This window comes from Pleurodeles waltl, chromosome 6 (genome assembly GCF_031143425.1).
Source record: "Pleurodeles waltl isolate 20211129_DDA chromosome 6, aPleWal1.hap1.20221129, whole genome shotgun sequence".
Taxonomy (NCBI): Eukaryota; Metazoa; Chordata; class Amphibia; order Caudata; family Salamandridae; genus Pleurodeles; species Pleurodeles waltl.
Window position 1 is genome coordinate 945,719,253 of NC_090445.1, and position 22,996 is coordinate 945,742,248.

Genomic DNA, 22,996 nt, shown 5'->3' on the forward strand with positions numbered 1-22,996 from the left:
CTAGAACAACAATCCTGTGTCAATCAAGAGTGACCTAACCCTAATCCAAAACCAGACAACTCATTATGAATTTACAAGTGTCAGTAATCACTAGTGTCCCAAAATAGCTGTGTACGCACCCTGAGAAGCTCTGGCAAATTACATTTTTATTTGCTTACCAAAGAACATGACACCTGGGGGAGTTTAAAATAGTGATTTAAATTGAAAATAAATCTTGTGAAAAAATGGGCATCTTCGAGCAACAACCAACGTGTGAAACAAATTCTCTCCTCCATTAAAAAAACAAGGGAACCCCTATACCTTTGTAAAATGGGAAACTGTTTCTCTTATGCTTCCATCTGAACTAATCCGCTTGAAACACAATCCTATTGTATATGGTCTAAAATTTTGTCTACATTTCCTACTCTCTGATTTTTATAAAACTAGTATTTTTTTTATTTGGTCGTTCTTACAAGTTTATAAAGTAACCACTATCATTTTTGTAACACTTTATAATGACTCTGGATGCAACAGCTAAATAAGTGTTCAAACTGTCACACTTTCCCACTCACAGACTTTACTTTCACTCAGAGCTTTATTTCTTTCACATTGTACATTTGGGACAATTTAAATATCGTTGAGGATGTTTGTATGTGTTGCTGATTTCTATGTACATACTTTCGGATCCACAAAAGGCATTCAGGCAAAGTATGTTTTACAGAAAACGTGAGTTGGTGGCATCTTCTACTTCAAGATACTCACTCATCAGAAAAAGAAGAGACTCCTCTAAGCCCTCCTAACTTTCCCTGACAAATGGAAGATCTTCTGCACTAGAAGCGCTTCAAGGTAACTACATCACAGTCATTTCTACGTGTGGTATTAAAGCAGACATTGGATGACCTAAATGTCCCTGTTTGAAACTGTCATATTTCTCTACAAATGGTGAAAACATGAGGGGAGTTTTATTTCAGATTCTTATGACTGTTGAAAAAGTGAAAACAATTTAGATTGAGCATAATATCTAACACATAAACAAGTATGCACTTATTGTTTTGACCCTGAAAACAATGGAAAAGGTGTGACAAAATGCTCACCAAATCAAATAAAAAGAATCCATGCAAAAAAAACACAAACATGCACGCTGCCCCACATAAGCAATGAAAAAGACAGGACTCCACAGAAACGCCTCCTACAGAACCAAGAGGCCCAACTGCGTCAGTAGTATAGAACAAGAACCTTACCTTCGGTAACGCCTTATCTGGTGCAAACTATATCTAGCTGCAGATACCTTACCTTAGATATTATATCTGGTGTCAGACTGCAGCTGAAAGATTTTTCATGAACAGTACCCCTGAGTGTCGGTAGATGGCGACTGTGTGCTTTGTCGTTGGCATCCCCACTAGAAGTGATGTCCGTAGCACTTATAAAGGTGCCACCCAGGTGTGCTGATGTCAGTCTCTTTTCACAACTTTACACCCCAGAACAGCGGAGCTGTGAAGAACACTGGCCACTGGTGTGGATAACTAGGGCCCTGATAGGGATTCAGCATTGTCCCTAGAAATTCACTCACAGAGTGGGGAGGATGGGTGGGTTGGTAAAGAATATGCAGCTAGATATAGTCTCTACCAGATAATGCACTACAGAAATTAAGTAACTTGTTCATCTGACAGAGAATTCTAGCTACAGATTCCTTACCTTACAATAGATACCCAAGCAAATAACATCTCCGGAGGTGGGTCTGTGGACCAATTTCAGGCGAGGCAGTACTGCAGGACCGAACGGGAAAAATTCCCAACATGATGGGCCTGACTGTCCAGGCAGTAAAGTTTGGTAGACGTGTGCAGAGAGGTCTACGTTGGTGCCCGGCAGATTTTCAGGCCCGGAACTCGGGATGCTAATGAGGTGGTCGTGGCTTTGGCTCTGGTGGAGTGAGCGTGCAAACCCTTCGGGATTGCTTCCTGGTCAATGTGCAGCAAATGTTATTGCAGGGCACAACCCATCTGGAAAGTATCCTTTTCTGCACAGCACGACCCTTGTTAGGTCTGACACACCCTACGAAGATTTGCTCATCCACCCAAAATTCTCACAGGTGGTCAACGTAGAACGACAATGCTCGTTTGTGTCCAGAAGATGAAGAAGATCCTCATCCTTGGAAAGGTGAGGTGGAGCTTAGAAAGTAGGAAATGTGATGGACTGACCTACATGTAAGGGCATGACCACCTTTGGAAGAAAAGTGGCCAGTGTACAAAGCATCACTTTGTCAGTACGAATGGATAAATAGGGTGGATTAGATGACAAGGCCTACAACTCACTAACTCGTTGAGTAGATGTTACAGCCACAAGGAAAGCCATTTTGATGGTGAGCAACCACAGAGGGCAATTGTGAGGTGACTCAAAGGGAGGGCACATCAAGAATGTGAGAAGCAGATTCCAGTTGCACTAAGGCATGATAAATGGAGAAGGGAGAAAGAGGTGGACTAAACCTTTCAAGAATCTATGTACAGTAGATTTGAAGAGAGAGGGTTGATTATATAATCTTAGGAATGCAGATCTAGCTGAAATATAACCCTTAAGAGTGCCCACAACAGAGCCCTGCTGGGCAAGACAGAATAAAGAGAAGAACCTGAGAAAGGGGGCAGAAAGGAAGTCCAAAAATCTGTCAGAACACCAAGCTACAAGCTTCTCCCAATGGCGGGCATAAATCGTCTTGGTGGAGGAATGCCTGGCTGCCAAGAGGACATTGCAGACTTTAAAAGGAAGGGCAAGAACCGTCAACTGCTGGCACTCAAACTTCTCACAAGAAGGTGGAGCCAGGACAGGTTCGGATGAGAAGCACCCTGCTGCTGTGACACAAGATGCTCCCGAACAGGCAGCCTGATCGGAGGATCAGTGGCCATGCACAGTAGCTTGGGATACCAGACTCTGTGTGCCCAATCCAGGGCCACAACCATGACTTGGGCATGGTAATTCTTGATCTTCCTGAGAGCTCTGAGCAAGATTAGTATGGGCATAAAGGTATACAGGAGGACTGAGTTCCACTCTAAATGAAATGTGTTGCAGAGCGAGAGCTGCCATGGAAACTCTAGGCTGTAAAACTGCTGACATTGCATGTTCTTAGCAGAGGCGAACAGATCTAACCAAGGCTCTCCCCACTGCTGAAAGGGATCTTGCCCCACCACCGGATGGAGGCACCATTCATGATCAGCTAAGCAGCTGGGGCTGTGTTCATCCACCCTGGTGTTCAGAGAACCTGCCAGGTGTTGAAACACCAGGGAAATGCCCTGACATTCCAGCAATGTTCAGATACCCAGGACCTCTTGACATAGGGTCCAGGACCCCACCCTGCCCTGTTTGTTGCAGTTCCACATGGTATTGGTGTTGTCCGTGAACATCTGCACCAGCCTTCCCTTGACGGAAGGTAGTAAGGCCTTCAATGCTAGTTGGATCACCCGCAACTCCAGCATATTGATGTGGAGTCTGGATTCTGCCAGAGACCAGAGTCCTCTGATCTCCACCTCTCCCAGGTGGCCGTCCCATCCTAGGCATGATGCGTCAGTCACCACTGTGTGTTCTGGTTGGAGAAGTGAGAGGGATCTGCCTCTCACCCAGTTGAAGTTAATTAGCCACCACTGCAGCTCTTCCTCAATACACTCCGTGATCTGGACAAAGTCAGAGAGATTCCCCTGATGCTGTGCCCATTTCTAACACCATGTGCATTTGTTACCAGCAGGATACAGGAGGCTGTGAGAACCAGAAGCCTCAAAGTCTGGCTCACTGAAATCCAGGATAAAGGCTGAAACATAACAAAAATGCACTGTGTAGAGAACGGCTCTGACGAAAGGCAGCATCTGAGAAGGAATCAGGTGTGACTTTGGCATGTTCATAGTGAACCGCAGTGAGTGCAGGAGGCATGCCATAATCTGAAGGTGGGAAACAGCCAGTAGTCGAGATAGGGGAAGATTGATACTACTGATCTCTGCAGGTGAGCTGCAACCACCGCTATCACCTTGGTGACCACCTGAGGGCTGCTTGTGAGGCGAATGAGGAGCACATCAAACTGAAAATGCTTCCGCCAACAGTGAACCACAAGTAAACCCTGTGGGCTGGCAGGACAGGGATGTGAAAATATAGTTCCCGCAAGTCTAGAGTCCAGTGCTACCATCCAGTCTTCTGGGTCCAGGGCAGACAGAACCTAAGCCAATGCGAGCATCTTTAATTTCTCTTTCTTGAGGAAGTAGTTGAGGGACTGCAGGTCTAGGATAGGACGAAGGGTACTGTCCTTCTTCAGTGCCAGAAAGTAGCGCTAATAGCAACTGTGAGAAAGTAGCCTCTTTCTAGCCTTGTTACCCCCACTTTGGGCCTGGTTGTGAGTGTATGTCAGGGTGTTTTCACTGTCTCACTGGTATCCTGCTTGCCAGGGACCAGTGCTCATAGTGAAAACCCCATGTTTTCAGTATGTTTGTTATGTGTCACTGGGACCCTGCTTGTCAGGACCCCAGTGCTCATAAGTTTGTGACCTATAGGTATGTGTTCCCTGTGTGATGCCTAACTGTCTCACTGAGGCTCTGCTAACCAGAACCTCAGTGGTTATGCTCTCTCTTTACAAATTGTCACTAACAGGCTAGTGACCAATTTTACCAATTTACATTGGCTTACTGGAACACCCTTATAATTCCCTAGTATATGGTACTGAGGTACCCAGGGTATTGGGGTTCCAGGAGATCCCTATGGGCTGCAGCATTTCTTTTGCCACCCATAGGGAGCTCTGACAAATCTTACACAGGCCTGCCACTGCAGCCTGAGTGAAATAACGTCCACGTTATTTCACAGCCATTTTACACTGCACTTAAGTAACTTATAAGTCACCTATATGTCTAACCTTTACCTGGTAAAGGTTGGGTGCTAAGTTACTTAGTGTGAGGGCACCCTGGCACTAGCCAAGGTGCCCCCACATTGTTCAGGGCCAATTCCCCGGACTTTGTGAGTGCGGGGACACCATTACACGCGTGCACTACATATAGGTCACTACCTATATGTAGCTTCACAATGGTAACTCCGAATATGGCCATGTAATATGTCTATGATCATGGAATTGCCCCCTCTATACCATCCTGGCATAGTTGGCACAATCCCATGATCCCAGTGGTCTGTAGCACAGACCCTGGTACTGCCAAACTGCTTTTCCCGGGGTTTCACTGCAGCTGCTGCTGCTGCCAACCCCTCAGACAGGCATCTGCCCTCCTGGGTTCCAGCCAGGCCTGGCCCAGGATGGCAGAACAAAGGACTTCCTCTGAAAGAGGGTGTTACACCCTCTCCCTTTGGAAAATGGTGTGAAGGCTGGGGAGGAGTAGCCTCCCCCAGCCTCTGGAAATGCTTTCTTGGGCACAGATGTGCCCAATTCTGCATAAGCCAGTCTACACCGGTTCAGGGGACCCCTTAGCCCTGCTCTGGCGCGAAACTGGACAAAGGAAAGGGGAGTGACCACTCCCCTGACCTGTACCTCCTCCTCCAGTGTGCTCCAGACCTCTGCCATCTTGGAAACAGAGGTGCTGCTGGCACACTGGACTGCTCTGAGTGGCCAGTGCCACCAGGTGACGTCAGAGACTCCTTGTGATAGGCTCCTTCAGGTGTTGCTAGCCTATCCTCTCTCCTAGGTAGCCAAACCCTCTTTTCTGGCTATTTAGGGTCTCTGTCTCTTGGGATTCCTTAGATAACGAATGCAAGAGCTCATCCGAGTTCCTCTGCATCTCTCTCTTCACCTTCTGCCAAGGAATCGACTGCTGACCGCGCTGGAAGCCTGCAAACCTGCAACATAGTAGCAAAGACGACTACTGCAACTCTGTAACGCTGATCCTGCCGCCTTCTCTACTGTTTTCCTGGTGGTGCATGCTGTGGGGGTAGTCTGCCTCCTCTCTGCACTAGAAGCTCCGAAGAAATCTCCCGTGGGTCGACGGAATCTTCCCCCTGCAACCGCAGGCACCAAAAAGCTGCATTACCGGTCCCTTGGGTCTCCTCTCAGCACGACGAGCGAGGTCCCTCGAAGCCAGCAACTCTGTCCAAGTGACTCCCACAGTCCAGTGACTCTTCAGTCCAAGTTTGGTGGAGGTAAGTCCTTGCCTCACCTCGCTAGACTGCATTGCTGGGAACCGCGACTTTTGCAGCTACTCCGGCCCCTGTGCACTTCCAGCGGAAATCCTTCGTGCACAGCCAAGCCTGGGTCCACGGCACTCTAACCTGCATTGCACGACTTTCTAAGTTGGTCTCCGGCGACGTGGGACTCCTTTGTGCGACTTCGGGTGAGCACCATTTCACGCATCCTCGTAGTGCCTGTTTCTGGCACTTCTCCGGGTGCTACCTGCTGCTAAGAGGGCTTCTTGTCTTGCTTGACGTCCCCTCTACCTCCTGGTCCGATATGCGACCTCATGGTCCCTCCTGGGCCGCAGCAGCGTCCAAAAACGCTAACCGCACGATTTGCAGCTAGCAAGGCTTGTTGGCGTTCTTTCGGCGGGAAAACACTTCTGCACGACTCTACAAGGCGAGAGGGATCGTCCTCTAAAGGGGAAGTCTCTAGCCCTTTGCGTTCCTGCAGAAACCACAGCTTCTTCAGTCCAGTCGAAGCTTCTTTGCACCCGCAGCTGTCATTTCCTGGGCATCTGCCCATCTCCGACTTGCTTGTGACTTTTGGACTTGGTCCCCTTGTTCCACAGGTACCCCAGATTGGAAATCCAGCGTTGTTGCATTGTTGGTTTGTTTCTTTCCTGCCTTATTCCTCTAACACGACTTCTTTGTCCTTAGGGGAACTTTAGTGCACTTTGCACTCACTTTTCAGGGTCTTGGGGAGGGTTATTTTTCTATCTCTCACTATTTTCTAATAGTCCCAGCGACCCTCTACAAGGTCACATAGGTTTGGGGTCCATTCGTGGTTCGCATTCCACTTCTGGAGTATATGGTTTGTGTTGCCCCTATCCCTATGTGTCTTCATTGCATCCTATTGTAACTATACATTGTTTGCACTGTTTTCTAAGACTATACTGCATATTTTTGCTATTGTGTATATATACCTTGTGTATATTTCCTATCCTCTCACTGAGGGTACACTCTGAGATACTTTGGCATATTGTCATAAAAATAAAGTACCTTTATTTTTAGTATAACTGTGTATTGTGTTTTCTTATGATATTGTGCATATGACACTAAGTGGTACTGTAGTAGCTTCACACGTCTCCTAGTTCAGCCTAAGCTGCTCTGCTAAGCTACCATTATCTATCAGCCTAAGCTGCTAGACACCCTATACACTAATAAGGGATAACTGGGCCTGGTGCAAGGTGCAAGTACCCCTTGGTACTCACTACAAGCCAGTCCAGCCTCCTACAGCAACCATGACCTACTTCTGGCATCAAAGCTCCTCCCTATAGCTCCCTTGGCCAAGAGAGCTACAACTTCCTTATGGGGAAGGGAAAGGTGATCCTCCATCAGCCAGTCTTGAGATTGTGGACTTCGGATTATCTGCAGAACCCATCTGTCCATGTTTTGGACTGCCAGTGGAACAGGTGATGGCGTATCCTGCTGCCATTAGGACGCTCGTGATGATATAAGGGCAAATTAGGAGGGTTTGGATGCTGCACCTGTGGTGGGGAAGGGGTGTTGACTGACCGGACTTCCGTCTGCCTGATCCACAAGGCCTGTAGATACTGCACCCTCGGCCACGCAGGGGCTGTGGAGCATGTGCAGCAGGGTGGCTTGGTGCGTACCTGCGTGGCTGGAAACCCCTTCAATGGCTCCAAACGGAGTGAAACTCAGACTGAGGGTGGCGTGGGGCTGAAGATAAGCCCAAGGAGCTGGCCATAGCCAGACTATCCTTAAAATGTTCAACTGCCGAGCCAACTTTGTCTCCAAGACAGGAGCCATCAAAGGGCATGTCCATCAAAGAAGATGTGACATCCCCCAAAAAGCCAGTAGTTGGAAGCAAGCCGTGGTGCCTAAGGGCCACCATTGACAAAATGGCTCTGCCCAGTGAGTCAGTTGTGTCAAGTCCACAGCGAATTGTGAACTTTGCTGCATCCTAGTCCAGGACCATAGGCAGCACTTGAGCAACCATATCCCACAGAGTGTGTGAGTAGCGGCCCAAAAAGTATGCAGTTTTCACAGACTGCAAAAACATCCTCTTCTCAAGTGTCTCCAGCCTCTTGGATTCCCTATCCAATGCAGCGGTAAGGAACGGTCCAGAGTTTCCATGGGAGGTGGAAGCCTAGACCACCAAACTCTCAGGGGTGGGGTGCTGAGTGAGGAAACTTGGGTACCCCTGGGGCGGGGCAGTGGCGAAAGTCAATTGTCCTATTTACAGGAGGCCCTGTGCTGGGGTTGAACCAGGTACCGAAAAGGACATCTGTAAAGCTTCATTGAATTGGAAGAGTGGTTCAGACTCCTGAGAGAAGCACCTCTGTCAAGACACTGGTTTTGACTACCACTGCGGGCAAATGAAGGTCGAGGACCTCCGCAGCCCTCTGCGCCACCACTGCAAACAACGCTTCCTCCTCCATAACCACAGTAGAGAGAGAAAGCATGGCAGCACCTGGGGAAGTGTTCTGACCACTTGCTTCAGTTACTTCCTCACACCAGTCCATATCTTGTTCATAAGGCTGGACTTTCTCATGGTCCAGTGACTTCCCCCATTCCTCCCAGAGTTCTAGCCCATAGGAATACGGCTCACTATCCGATCTGAGAGGAAGGGCTCCAGGTGATGCCGGTTACAGCATTGAGTGATGTTCCTCCAGCTCTTTATCAGTGGGGATGGTGCTGCCGGTAGGGCCCAGCGGTGCCAGAACGTCCGCACTGGGACCGGCTCTGGGGAAGATTGAAGTGGTATGACCGGCACCGGTCCAGATCCAGGAATAGGTCCTTGTGGACCCACTGGTGCCAAACCATTGGTTCAGAGCCAGGAGCAGCCCCTGCTGATCCCATGGGGCCACAAGGTACGCTGGAAGGGTTGGTCAACCCAAATATGAGGCACATAGAACCATAAAGTTCTTTAGGTTGGGTGGGGGAAGCGCAGAGTCAGCCCAGGCTCAGGATCAACTGCAGAGCAAGGCCTCATCGGCAAGGGACAAAAAGAAATCTAAGTGCGCTTCAATTTATTCTTCTTCTAGTGCCGGGACTTACCTGAATGTCCCAAAGATTTGGAACGAGATAACAACCTTGGACTCCGTGACCAGTCCCAGGACCTCCCTCTCAAAAAGGACCTCGAACAACACTTGTCGCTCAACGGGCTGCCATCGGCTTGAGGGAGTGCTCCCTCTAAGTCTTGAGATTCATGAAGTGGCAGTCGGAGCACGACTTTGGGTCATGGTCACACTTGAGGCACCACAGGCAAACCAGGTGGAGGTCCGTCACAGACATCAGCCAGTGACAGGAGCCGCATAGCTTGAAACTGGCCTTCTTCGATGACATCCTGCCACCCCAAGCGTCTCAGCAAAACATCAAAAAAGGTCAGTCATAAAATGCGTGAAGGGGTATCTCTTCCTGGATCTGCGTTTACTGGCATGGAAAGAAAAGAACTGATGTCAACTTGCTGAATGATGTCTATATAGGTGTCGCGGACGTCACTCCCGGCACGGACAATGCCGATGATGCACAAGGAGCAGAACGGCACTACCTACCGGCACACAGGAGTACTGCTCATGAAAAATCTTTCGGATCCTGTCTGTCGCCTGCGCTAATTTTAAGGTAAGGAATCTGCACCTAGATGTCTCCATCAGATAAAATATTTAGAAGAGCCCAAGCGCACAGGAATTGATAAGTGCATCAGAAAGGGCTCAAGCAGGGACCTAGCCCAACTACATCAAGTTTCAAACTTGTTCATAGAGCATCGTCTGATGTGGAAAAATATGATATAATAGTATACTCAAGAGAAAAGTCAATGGTAACCAACAAAACATACTTACAATTTGACTAGTGAACAATATTTCAGGTAATATTCTTAAAAGTTTAAGGACCATTTTAATAATTACCTGATGTAGAGCTAAATATTGTCCGGCTGATCCTGGGTCAAAATTTCCAAGGCATAATACTGTTTCAAGACTAGCAGCAGACAGCGTGGCAATGAAGTGGTTGTTGATGGCAATGTTCATAGACTGCATCAGTACTTCTGTAGCCTGAGACAGGTACTTCTGAGCCAATACCCTTTTCACCTGCAAAAAATAATGCCATTAAATATTTTATTGCTAACTAGTAATGGTGTTGCATGTTTAGGCATTCCAACTATTTCAAAGCACACTATAAGAAATTGGGTTATTAACTGTGAAGGATGGGAGTTCTTCAAAAGTTACAGGTCCACCACATTCTCTTTACTGGGAACCCAGTACACCAGTGTAGCACTTGACTCTTCCCGGGTAATGAAGCAGAGCAATTCAAGGCCTTATCAGGGCCCCAGATCCCTGGTACGCAACAACACTACTCAAAACATTGGCCAGACAGCAATTGTTCTTATAGAAAGGAACAGTACTTTATTATACATGCATTAAGAACACATGTATACAATGTGGTAGATAGAAATACCACTGGTGAAACCCTCAGGCAGTATACACCCCCAGCAAGCTCTCAACCGATCATCACAGATCCCCTATCTATACTAGTTTAATATCACAGTATGAGGGTCTAACTTTATCAATGAGGCAGGTCTACAGTCTTTGTCAGAGTGTAATCACATTAGCAGAAGGCATGTTATAACCCACCATCACAACATCATTGAAATCAATGGGGTCACCACCAACATTTAATAATTTTCGTTATAATGTAAAAGCTTGAATTGCAGCCATCAACATTGACAATGAAGCATTACATTGAACAACATGTATCCCAGAGTTTTATTACTACCTTCACTATGTTGCTACTGCAGCTTTGAGATTAAGCAAGAGGTATCTCTGCAATCCAGAGCTCATGTGCAGAAGCACCAGCTCTGTGAGTGCTTAAAAACATTGACGATATTTAACAGAGGTATCAATATAACCTCCTGGAAAATGTGAAAGGTCATAATCTGGTGGGGGTGGTTGCACTCCTGCAGTCCCCAATTGGGGAGTTTCTCCGATCTTGGTTTGAACTCCTGCCGCCACATGGGGCACCACAAAAAGGAAAATAGGTAAATATTTCAGCACCCCGGAGGATTTTGGGCCACTCCTGTCACTTAAGCAGAAAATATTTTCCAAGCAGCTTTGCCTTTTCTAGTTTTGACTTTTAACCCCACTGCAGCTTTGTGTGGAACTCGTCAACTTATAATGCTGGGTACCTCTGACCCTCTGTTGGGGCACATGGCATGATCTTGCATCTAGGCAGCATGGGGAGTCCAGTACCATGCTGCCCGCCCATCTCCACACATGGAGGACACTTCTGTGCCGGTGCAAGTTTTAGTATGTTTTTCGTTTCCCGCACACATGGGGTGTCCGCAGTACTGGCTGCTGGGTGCATCAGTCTCCCCCTCCAGGCACAGGTTCAGGGGCACAGAAAATAAACACACCTAGCTCCTCCGTCCTGGAGGGATTGTGTCCTCCATGAGAATTATCAATGTGTCAAGACCCAGGGCATGGAGTCCTCGAAACCAAGAGTGAATCCGGAAAGGGGCATCTGGAGACGCATACCTTTCCCCTTTCAACTAAATAAAGTTGTGGCTACTCACCAGGGGCACAGCCCTTCCCGGGGATATGTGTGGATTTCACACTTAAGCACTGTGCACTCTGTTCCCGCTTTGTTCCCCTGGGGGTCCGAGTTTCAGAGGCCTTTTCCACTGGCCCCTTAGTGATGATTTTGACAATTGTGATCATGTTTTGCTCCTCTGGCCTCCTAGCATCTAAAGGGTACAACTGCAAAGGTGTTTGGTTTCTAAGGCTCCCTTGTCAAACGTGTCCTCAGCCTGGGCTCCTGATGCTCTTGTCCCGTTCAGGGTGAGGGTTCTTCTTCCACTGTACCTCCACAGCCAGCAAGCTTGAGACCATCCCTGCCACACTCGCCAAGTCGCACAGCCTCCAAGCTACTTGCAGTGCATCTGTGCATCAGCAAAGTCAGGGAGCAGGCTACAGACGTTCCAGGGAAACCCTTCAGGGTTTACGAACAGGTCAATTTACCCAGCCATTACTCAGGGGGCACGAGGGGTCTAGCATCAATGGCCCTGTTGAGACATATCCTAGTCCTGGGTGTTTGCTGGAGTCAGAAGCAATTTGTCCATCCTTTCAGTGGCATCAGGGCACTTCTTTTTCTAGTTAGGCATTTGACTCGTGTCATTGCTCTAAAGTCCAGTGTCTTCTCAAGTATCTCTCCCTGGTGCAAGGATTTTAAGTGGGGGTGGAAAGTCCTGGAAGGTAGGCACCTCTGCCCAATCTGACGGTGCCATATCATAATTCCCCCAGTCACCCTCCTGCACAGCATTCTGGGACATTGTAAGATGGCAACTTCAAGTGGTCTATTGAAATGCCTTCCCTGGGAAACTCAGCTACGCTCCCAAATGACACAGCTGTCTACTCTCTTCCGTCTAAAACTTCAGAGGGGAGCGCTTACCAACTTTGGCTCTAAAGGTCTTGTCTTCCTTCTTTGTTTCTGTTGGTTTGCGCTTTCCCAGCCCAGGTGCACTATGATGAGTTAATTAACATATGCAGATTTTCTCCCTCCCAATTCTTTCTCAGGAACTGGGTCAAGCACTGTTGATGGATCCATTGTGTTGGGAGGCCCTTCATTCTCCTCCTGGCCAGCAGGATAATTAGTGTGGCCCCGCAGCCGAGGGAAAACGCCTGGAATCTGATTTTGGCCAGCCTAGAGCAATAAGGAAATTGCTCCAAGAGAAGTGCAGGAACGATGACAGTGATTGTGGATCTACACTCTTAATGCTTTCTTACCCTAAGTTTGATGCCTCACTGGACCCATTAGGACTATGTGGGGCAAAACTTTACTTTTTGTAGATTTTGGATATAATGTGTAAATAAGTTAAGCACCATAGACTTTGGGTAAGTACTACAGACCTACACTAGTAATGCCCACTCACATTTCAAAGCCTACCACAGTTCAGTACCAGTTCTTGCAGGCCCCTTCTGTGACAGGCCATCTATGCACAGATTCAAAGCTGTGCGAGACTGTTACCTCACTTGCACAGTCGGCACACACGTGTGTGTACATTCTAACTAGTCTACAGCCTCTTAGTCTAGATGTGCAGCAGCTGGCCTTAATGAAACGCGTACCATGGTGGTTAGATCTCTCAGTCCATTTCCACTGAATTTACTGAGTGAAACTTAGAGGGTGAGACTATCTCACAGTAGAAGTCCGAAACCAGGCAGCTCAAAGTAAAAACTTCAGGGGATCAAATAGCTGGAATCGTTTCCTACAGGCACCAACTTAGATGGAGCTTCTTCTACGGAGGTCACAACTCTCGAAGACAGAGCACACTTTCATCAATTTCTGTACAACTATAGGTTATTTAGAGGAGTAGTAGGGCTGGAACACCAGAACATACTCACTTTCAACCACCTAAGAACACACACATGCCCATCCATCCATTCACATGTACACACAGGCACATACCTACATCTAGCCATTCTTTTAAATGTACAAATGCGAACGCACACTCACATCCTCCTATTAATTCACAAGCACACACATGCACATACTCACACACACGTACATTCAGAAAGGCACATGAGCTCACATACTCACGCACAGTGATTCACAAGTCCACACTTGCACAAACCCATTCAAAGCACATACACATAAATACACATACATTCATACATATAGGCACGCCTCAAACATTTCATAAAGCACTAATTGGGCTGCAGCGTTAAGGTAGGACCTGTGCATGGCAGGAAAAAGAAGCCCATTGGTCCAAGAAGGAGCGGGAGGCTTTCGGGAGAAAAAACATAAGATCCTGTCACTTCCTGTCATTGCCCAATCTTGCTATGGTCACCCAATACGTGTGTACTACAGAGTGGTGTGAGGCGTCATTGATTGACAGACAGCCCTGGGCACATCAGACTCAAAAATGAAATGCCCAGGACTGATTATCAGTAATGTTGCTGGTCTGATATCACTGCTCTTAAAGGTAAGAGATCTTCTTGGCAGCAAACCTTGGCTTTGATTGCCTGGGGCCTGTGCATTAGTTCTGCTTAACCCTGACATGAAGAGGAGAATTTGGCAGGCTGAACATTGTTCAGACTGGCACTCATCATGTACTATAAACAAATGAGAGTAAGACCTGCACCCTTACTAAGTGGCCACTACTGGTACCGTACACAATTACCTTTTGTGAGAGTGGACACAGATGTCCTCAAGTGGACAAAAAAGACTTACATGAAGTGCTGCAGCCATCAGTCGCTCAGTATGGAGTTGTGGTCACGGCCCGGCTGCGCTTGCTGCAATAGTCAGTCACTTCATAATTGAGCATTTTAAGTCAACTTTATGTTTGGTCTATTAAACACTGCACCCTGTTGCTCACTATGTTGCACCATTAAGTAAGCACTGCGCAGTTCACAAGGAGCACCAACTGTTATTTTGTCAAAACTGGTCTGTGCAAAACTTGCCAGTAAAATATTGTCATTGTCTACATAAAAGGTATATACTTGAATATTACACAGGCTTGTGCATCCAAAGTATATGGGGATTTACTAAAAAAGTGAGGTCTGTAAATGGTGTTTTTTGTTTCCATTTAATTGTAAATTATTTTTGCCTAGGCAGCAAAGGCAATTTACTTCCCATGAGGGAACCACTAATATTGTGAATTATATGTCTACCCGCGTTCCTAAGGATACTAGGATGCCCCATTTTTTATTAGTCTCTGAACAAATAGGCTGGAAGAAAAAAGCCCCAATGTGCCCTTTTAACCATCCAACATGGGCCAATACCAATAGACATACCAACCTAAGGAACTTAACAGAATCTGGTACACCTAGGGACAACGAATACACAGGAAGAAGGCCTGCAACATAAACCAAACCTTGAGCATTGTGCACATCAGCCATGCAGTGGCAATTCAAAGGTTCAAACCAGATACAAGGACATACAGGAGGCAAAAGAGTCATTCGAGGAAGGCACAAGCTCCTCACAAAGCACTGCACAACACCGGATCAGAATACATCAACAGACAATGCTCCTTCTAAACCTCTACCCGGCATCTCCACTCCGCCGACCTCGCCCTTGCAACTGTCCAACGCGTCTGCCGAACTACAATCGGTGGTAGATCATTCTTGCACCTTGCAGCCAAAACGTGGAACACTCTTCCCATGCACCTGCACCAGACCAAAGACCTCCCTGGCTGTTCAAGCAGTAGCAGCACCTCCCCCCCCCCTCAGCGCCTTGAGACCCTCAGAGGTAAGTAATGCACTTTACAAATTCCTGATTGATTGATTGATTGACAAGCATACACAAGACTGGGCGAGGACAATATATATTCAGCAAACAGTAGACCATGTTCCATTTATTAGGGGAGGTACCTGTAGCACCCATCAGAGGGCGCAGACAGTAACAGGATAGAGGGTGACAGACATGACCAAAACATGCCAGCCTTGCCAGACGAACAATACAACCACAGGATGCAGAGGACGAGAAACCGGGAAATGTCTGAAGAAGGGCCAAGGAGGCCACACAAGAACAGCATCACAGGACTTCCCCATCACCCCCACCCACATAGTATTCAACACTGCATGAGAGACCAGACCTCCCAAGGAATGGTAGGATCACAGCAAATGGACAGTCTGTGCACCCGTCTGAAGTACACAGAATCACTTTAATCCCTCACACCCAGCCTTCACCTTAAGCCATATGTTGGCAAGCAGGGGCAGTCTGATCATGAGGAAAATCTAGAGGCCACCAGGTAGTGAGAAGAGCCTGAAATGCACTGGAACTGGGCCTCTCTTAGCACCTGGTCTACCACTCATGTTCAACATGCAATCTGGAAGGCAAAAAGAATAGCTAAAGAATGATAAAACAAGTCATCCCTCTGTTTTGCAGTTATGTCCCATGTATAGTACAAAAATGAAGGTCCCACCAAGACACCCCAGCACAGAACCTACTCAGAGACTGAAGCACCTGAAGATGACCCCACCTGTGCATTTTGAGATTTTACAGCGTCCTTCCGGGTAAGTTCCAAGGGGAAGAGGACAATGAAAAGAAAAAAAAGGAATCTAGTCTTGTAATATGATCTGTTCATGTAAAGAGGGAGACAAGAGACCAGACAGGGTGGGACTGGGACAGAAAATCGGTCCATGTAACAAAATAAAAATGTCCCTCGTTAGCTAATTAGATAGCTTAAAATATTGGTGCAATTTTGAACTTGGAAAGACACTTTGTCGAGTTGTTTGCAGAGTATGGAAGACTGCATGCATTTGTGCTTATCATAATAATGGGGAAATCAAAAAAGTGTCCCACCAGACCATAAAAGAATCCCACAAAAAGACAAAGAATTAGCCTACACACCGACTTGTCAGACTAGCCCACTGAACATTGCCCGATTGCTCTACTGGCCAGCCCGACACTGGGACCAGATAGGGTAATGTCTTCGAGCCCTATATCAGTACCTTCACAGTCAGGAGCTCTGGAGGTAACAATGTCACAAGAGACTACCAAGCAGCCACTCGAGTCCTAAAAAGCAAGACCCTTTCAGTGCAGAGAAGGACAGGGACACCACATAATCTATCAAGTGAATTGAAACCCCAACCCAGTTATCCTGCGATGGCCCTAAAGCACACTTCAAAAGGAGGAAAAAGAGTTCAGTGTCCCTAGTGATCTCGGGCATCAGGCAACCTCCAGTTATACTTAGAGAAGAAGCCACAGTCCAGTGCCTGATCTCTCCTCCGAGTAGGAAGTACATTGATTAAGGGTCTTTGGGTCATCCCTGGTCCCCTTACAAAGACACAAACTGAAGTGATGTCAGGTGTAGATCACCTAGTGCGTTAACATTCCATAACTAGTGTCCTAACACTGTGCTCCAAAACGGCACTGATCGATCATATGAGATTTGGAAAGACACTGTCACACCATCACCCATAGTCAGTTGCCGTTGAAACTTAGATTGAGGTACTGCACTTCAAGTTAACTATGTAGAACCAGGGGACACTTCGGAAATCCAGGGTTACAGAATAAGACATGCTACAATAGATTTTTCTTTTACGCATTACTTTCATTAAAGGGTGAGGAGACTCTGCTAACTTAAAATAAAGCATTACCTTTAGTTCACTGCCTTTTTTCATGTACATATTCGGCTGATTAGTACCCTGTACAGCTCCAAAAGTCCATTCGTTGACAACTGGCTCCTGTCCAGTCCCTGGGCTGGTTTCGGCAGGTAGGTTAGCATCACTCTGAAAGACAAATTAGTCGCAAGGCACTTAGTTTTAAAATGAAGCTAATTCAGTAAAATATTGAGATGAGCAAAATATATAGCACAGAATTAATCTTTTCACTTGTGCCTATCTTCCTTTGTGAATATGCATCTACATGCCGGTATTAATTCATCTACCGATCATCGGTGCATGAAAGGCTCTTATAGCTGAATAATCAAATATCCACATTTACAGGAGCTAACACGACCAAACACCAGTTGCCCATATCCTATTTAGTATGTATATGGGGAATCCATGTTGTTATTTGTGTCACGATCCGCATCAGTCAAACTCTAAATGAGGGCCTAAATAACGTATGCATTTGACTTCAGGTATAAAGGGACAAGATACTTGCAAAGTAAATTTAGTTTTTTATTAAATGTGTTTGTGGCTCAAAAAGCTAAGCAGTTTTCTTCTGTATGAGTGCACAATAACTTTCGCATGCGATTCTCATCATTGGTGAGGTGTATTAATCAGACATGTAACACGATTCCCCACCTGGAGGAAGAGTATGCACTGATGCGAGCCAGTGACTTATCAGCAATCTCCTATTTAGGAGGTTAACGGTACCAAAAGGGTTATTTTGAAAAACTGAATTTAAGGTAATAATCTATGACGAGCTGGAAGAGCTTGGCAAATCGGCATCATGGAAGAAATTGTACTTAAGGACAAAGAAACATTGTAAATTAAAAAGGATCGGGTTGACATTCTTAAAAAAAAAAAAAATAGGCTTTGATAAAATGTGTATACTTTGCAACTAACTCGAGTGGAGTCCCCCTTGGTTCCTTATTTTCATCAGGTTCTCTTAATCCAGTCGACTGCTCCGCTATTGTTAATATTATTATTCTCAAAATAAACTGTATACCTATTAAGAGGCATGTCATCTGTTTCATCCTTTGCGACAGAAGGCATAGGACCTGGTTCACTTAGCTCTATTTCTAGGGAAAAAGACAGCATAATGGAAGCCACTCCTGTCACTATGGGAAACCCCATGATGATTTCACTTCAGCCATTTCTCTTCTGAGGACCCACTGGTGTTGTAACCAAAGCTGCACCTGTTACTATTTTAGGTCCGATCTCTTGGTCTGTGGTAGGAGGTTTCCCTTTTCTGATGACTGTCTATGTTTGAAAGTTGGAATTTGCTGCAACTTCTGGATATCTTATTTTGCATGTTTTAAAGGTGCAAATTCCATCAATTCACACTGAGGAGAGCCTACTCATAATTGGAGGCATGCAGTTTAATCCCCTCACCATGGCAAACCTCATGTCAGGAGGGCAAACATTTCCTGCGCATTATTTTCTCTCCCTACATCGAGGAGCCTCCAATGTCATACAATGACACGCATTGCAATTTTGATCTAATCGGTGCTCTGTACAAAGAAACCTTCTTCAGGCCTGATCCATGAGGATCAAATTTAGATTTGTGCGTGTCAATATATTTAAAATTTCTTTGCACTCATTGAGGATATCCTATAAAACCTGACTGGATGTTATTCATTGTTGGTTCTACAAGCACAGATTTAATCATACATATTAAGCGTACCATATTCACTTCCTAAGAGATTCATGAGAACTGACATCAGTATTATTTGCCCTTCTACGTTTTGCAAACATGATAATATATTCAATTATTTTTCCCCACAGAGCAGTGTTCTCTTGTTTTTTCTAAGTGAAACCAGTATTTCCAGTATCGAACGATTTAAGATTTCCTCTTAAACAATGCTGAAAGTGACAGCTTTCTATAAGTAGCACTGTTGGCATACTCATTTTATGTTCCTATGAGAAGACCCTTTTTGCTCTAGATTCTTGTTGACATTTTTACCATCCCACATAATCCTGCATCACAATTGTCTAAAAGTAGCAGGTACATTACTACATGGCAGGTGCACAAAGATAAAATTAATACAACTTAACATTAAAAGATGGTCATACCAAAATGTTCTCATTCCAGTATATATCTGGACCAAGCGGGTCAACTCTTGAAGCAAGTAACCGAAGACTTTTTCCAGTTAAGTATAGGCAGTGGGAGCTAATGCCGAAACAGGTTGTAGGAAGAGCCAGCACACTTTCTAAGTGAGTCAATGCTGTGTGGCACAGTACCCGACTTGTGTTTATCCATTCCTGTGGGGAATCAAGACAGGCTGTCAGTTACAAAATCAGTATAACCAGGGAAACAATCATAAAACAGTGTAAAGGGCCACAGACGTCTGCTCACCAATTCTTTAAGTCACTTATTTTCTGCCACCTAAGTCATTCGGAAGGATAAAGCTGTCTATCATGACTGTTACTGTTGGTGTGATATCATCATATAAATGTGGTAGTGAAGTCTTCCGGTGACTTGCAACGATCAAGTGTAAAAGTGAACACATTTCTCTTATTTTGTCACCAAGGCACTGCTACGTGTGGACTGTTAATTCAGATGTGCCCGATAATGGGAGTTACTAAACCCAGTCGAATTATGAGTTTAGCAGAAACAAAGCTGATCTGTGGTAATCCACCTGGGCATTTAATCTGCTGCAAGAAAGTGAAGCCTTCTGACGTAATACTGGTGAGAAACATTCAGAAATGGGTACAGTATGTGTTATTACCCCATGTTATTTCCCCAAAACTCACAATTTGTGTTATTACTTCACCGAAATTATTGGGACCCCGGAATTGTAAACTCAGGGGACGGAAATAAAAGGCATATTTTATGTGTCACTCATGATAAGGGACGCAGTGAAGCCTTTCAAAGGAGCACACCGAACGGCCATACTTGCTTCAGACAATGTGATGCGTGTTTGAAAACCATTTCTCAGGAAAAAAGGGTCTCCTATTTGCTAATGGCAGGGAGGAATGGGTTGAGGAACGTGTCCCTCCTGTGGAACCGGGTGATCAGAAATTCTGGAAAGAATAAGAAGTTTAGTCATTTTTTACTTGCAGGGCATAATAATACTAAATGACCTGCCAATCGCCACACTCATTTTGCATTTATCCAGGATTTCATTGGTTGTTGAAAAAAAACAACCAGTTACTTACCTTCTGGAACGCTCTTCACGATGCATAGTCTATCGCACCAAAATTCCTCATGTATAAAATATTCCCCAGATGCGAGACTGGGAGCATCAGTTTTTATAACAGTGCTCCCCTGCACTACTATATGGTGCCATGTGGCTCCGTGTTGGCTATATTTAGTCAAGGAAATGACGGAGCGAAGTCACATATCAGCACCACCATGTGCATCACTTTCAGTTTTTCGGTTGAGTTTTTTTGCAAACGTAAACACTGAGCACAAAACAATCGTGGGTACCAGTTTACAGATCATTAATTTGGTAACGTTTTAGATGGTTAAAAGAGACCACTCCACACAACAGGTGCATGCAAGGCAATGAGGAATTTGCAGTTATAGTATCCTCCAAAACGTGATTTACCGAAGGCAAGTCATTTGTTCTACTGATGGATACTTCTAACAGCACATTTCTCACCTTTACAATAGATACAAAAGTATTATATCCCAAGATGGATGATCTTTGGAGTGGACTCATAAGAAACATCTTGTAGAAAAAAACAGGTGAAATGCCTTCCCGCTGGCACCTGGCCCCTGGCTCTCATGGCAATAGTGCTTTATAGATGTGTGTACTTATGCCCACATCACAGCCTGAAAGATGTCAAGGACAGGCACTCCTGTGTACCAATGCAGTGATAACAGTCTTGGCCCTCGTGGAATGTGCCCTCAGGTCTTCCAGAGGCTGCTTCTTGGCCAGTGCGTAGCAGACCTTATTGCAAAGGACTACCACCTTGACACAGACCTTTTCCGCACTGCCTTACATTTATTTGACCCAGAGAAGCCCACAGACAGCTAATTATCTATCCAATGCACTTTGTTGTGATCAATGTAACAAAACTATTGGGGTCAGCAGATGGAGTCTCTCCTCCTCTTTTGAGGAGTGAGGTGGGCCAAAGGACACTGAGTGTGATGCATTGCCCAATGTGAAAAGTACAAGTTACTTACCTTTGGTAACTATATATCTGTTAGAGATATATTCCAGTTGCAGATTCCTTACCTTAGAATTTCCTCAGGCATCAGACTGGATCAGTAGATTTTTTCTTCAAGCAGCACCCCTGCACTGTTAGGTGGCGTCAGGCGACTCCGCGGGCATCGTGATGACGTCACATCGTATACAGGTGCCACCCGGGTGCGCTGATGTCAGTTTCTTTTCATGACTTTCCATGCCAGTAGCGCAGAGCCATGAAGAACACTGAGAATGATTCACCAAAACTAGGGCCCTTAGAGGGAAGTACGTGTCCCTAGAAATCAGTTCGCAGTGTGGGGAGGATGGGCAGGTCGGTAAGGAATCTGCATCTAGAATATGTCTCTACCATATATATCGTTACCAAAGGTAACTAACTTGTACATCTGATAGAAACTTCTAGTTGCAGATTTCTTACCTTAGAATAGATACCCAAGCAATACCACACCAAAAAGTCCTGCAGGACCGAACCGCCAAAATAGCCGTCTCTGCGGACCTGAATGTCCAGGCAGTAATGCTTGGTGAATGTATGTAAGGATGCCCATGTGGCGGCCTGGCAGATATCCAGGACCGGAACTCCACATGCTAATGCTGTGGTAGCAGCAGTTGCTCTGGTAGAATGAGCACGCAAACCCTCAGGCGGTTGCTTTTTTGGCAAAGCATAGCACATCTTGATGCAGAGGACTACCTATCGCACGATGGTCCTCTTCTGCGCCGCTTTCCCTTTCTTCGTACCCACATATCCAACAAAGAGTTGATTGTCCACCCAGAAATCTTTGGTACGATCTAGGTAGAATGCCAACGCTCTTTTTTGGATCCAGACAGCAGGGTCTCTCCTCCTCTTGAGAGGGATGTGGCGGTGCATAAAAAGTAGGAAAGGTAATAGATTGGCCTATGTGAAAGGGCGTTACTACTTTGGGAAGAAAGGAAGCCCTGACACAAAGTACCACTTTGTCAGGATGCACTGCTAGGAATGGTGGCTTCGAAGAAAGAGTCGGAAGCTGACTTACTTTGTGAGCAGATGTGATGGCAATCAAGAAAGCTATTTTAAGAGTTAAGAGCCATAAAGGACAGTTGTGGAGTGGCTCCAAAGGGGCGCAGATGAGGTATGTGAGGACCAAGTTTAAATCCCACTGGGGCATGATGAACCGGACAGGAGGAAACATATGAGTGAGGTCTTTAAGAAACCTCCCAACAATGGGAGATTTGAAAACAGATGGTTGGTCTGGTAGCCGTAAGAAGGCAGAGATGGCACAAAAATATCCCTTGAGGGTGCGCACCGCAGAGCCCTGCTGGGCAAAACAGAGAATAAAGAGAACCTCTCAGAGAGGAGCTGAGAGGGGATCAACAGATTTGTTGATACACCATGGCACAAATTTCTTCCAACAATAGGCATATACCGTTTTGGTGGAGGGACGCCTAGCTGCTAAGATGACATTACAGACATCAGAAGGAAGATCAAAAGCTGTCAATTGTCGCTACTCAATCTCCACGCAAGGAGGGGGAGACTGGACAGGTTCGGGTGGCTAACTGTCTCCGGCTGCTGCGACAGAAGATCCTCCAGAAGGGGCAGTCTGATCGGAGCATTGATGGCCATGCTCAATAGCTCGGGATACCAGACTCTTCATGCCAGGTCTGGCGCAACCAAGATTACTTGGGCCT

At 46.0% G+C, this 22,996-nt stretch overlaps 1 protein-coding gene across 2 annotated transcripts in view; it reads right to left on the reverse strand.

Moving 5' to 3' along the window:
- Nucleotides 1–22,996, reverse strand: part of CFAP46 (cilia and flagella associated protein 46) — a 1,580,346-nt gene that overhangs the window by 662,107 nt on the left and 895,243 nt on the right. For both annotated transcript variants that reach the window (XM_069239769.1, XM_069239768.1), the window contains exons 44-46: nucleotides 19,257–19,445; nucleotides 17,172–17,303; nucleotides 9,987–10,166 (exon numbers count right to left, since the gene is read on the reverse strand). In XM_069239769.1, coding sequence (XP_069095870.1) covers nucleotides 9,987–10,166; nucleotides 17,172–17,303; nucleotides 19,257–19,445 — 501 coding nt within the window. The remainder of the gene's footprint in view (nucleotides 1–9,986; nucleotides 10,167–17,171; nucleotides 17,304–19,256; nucleotides 19,446–22,996) is intronic.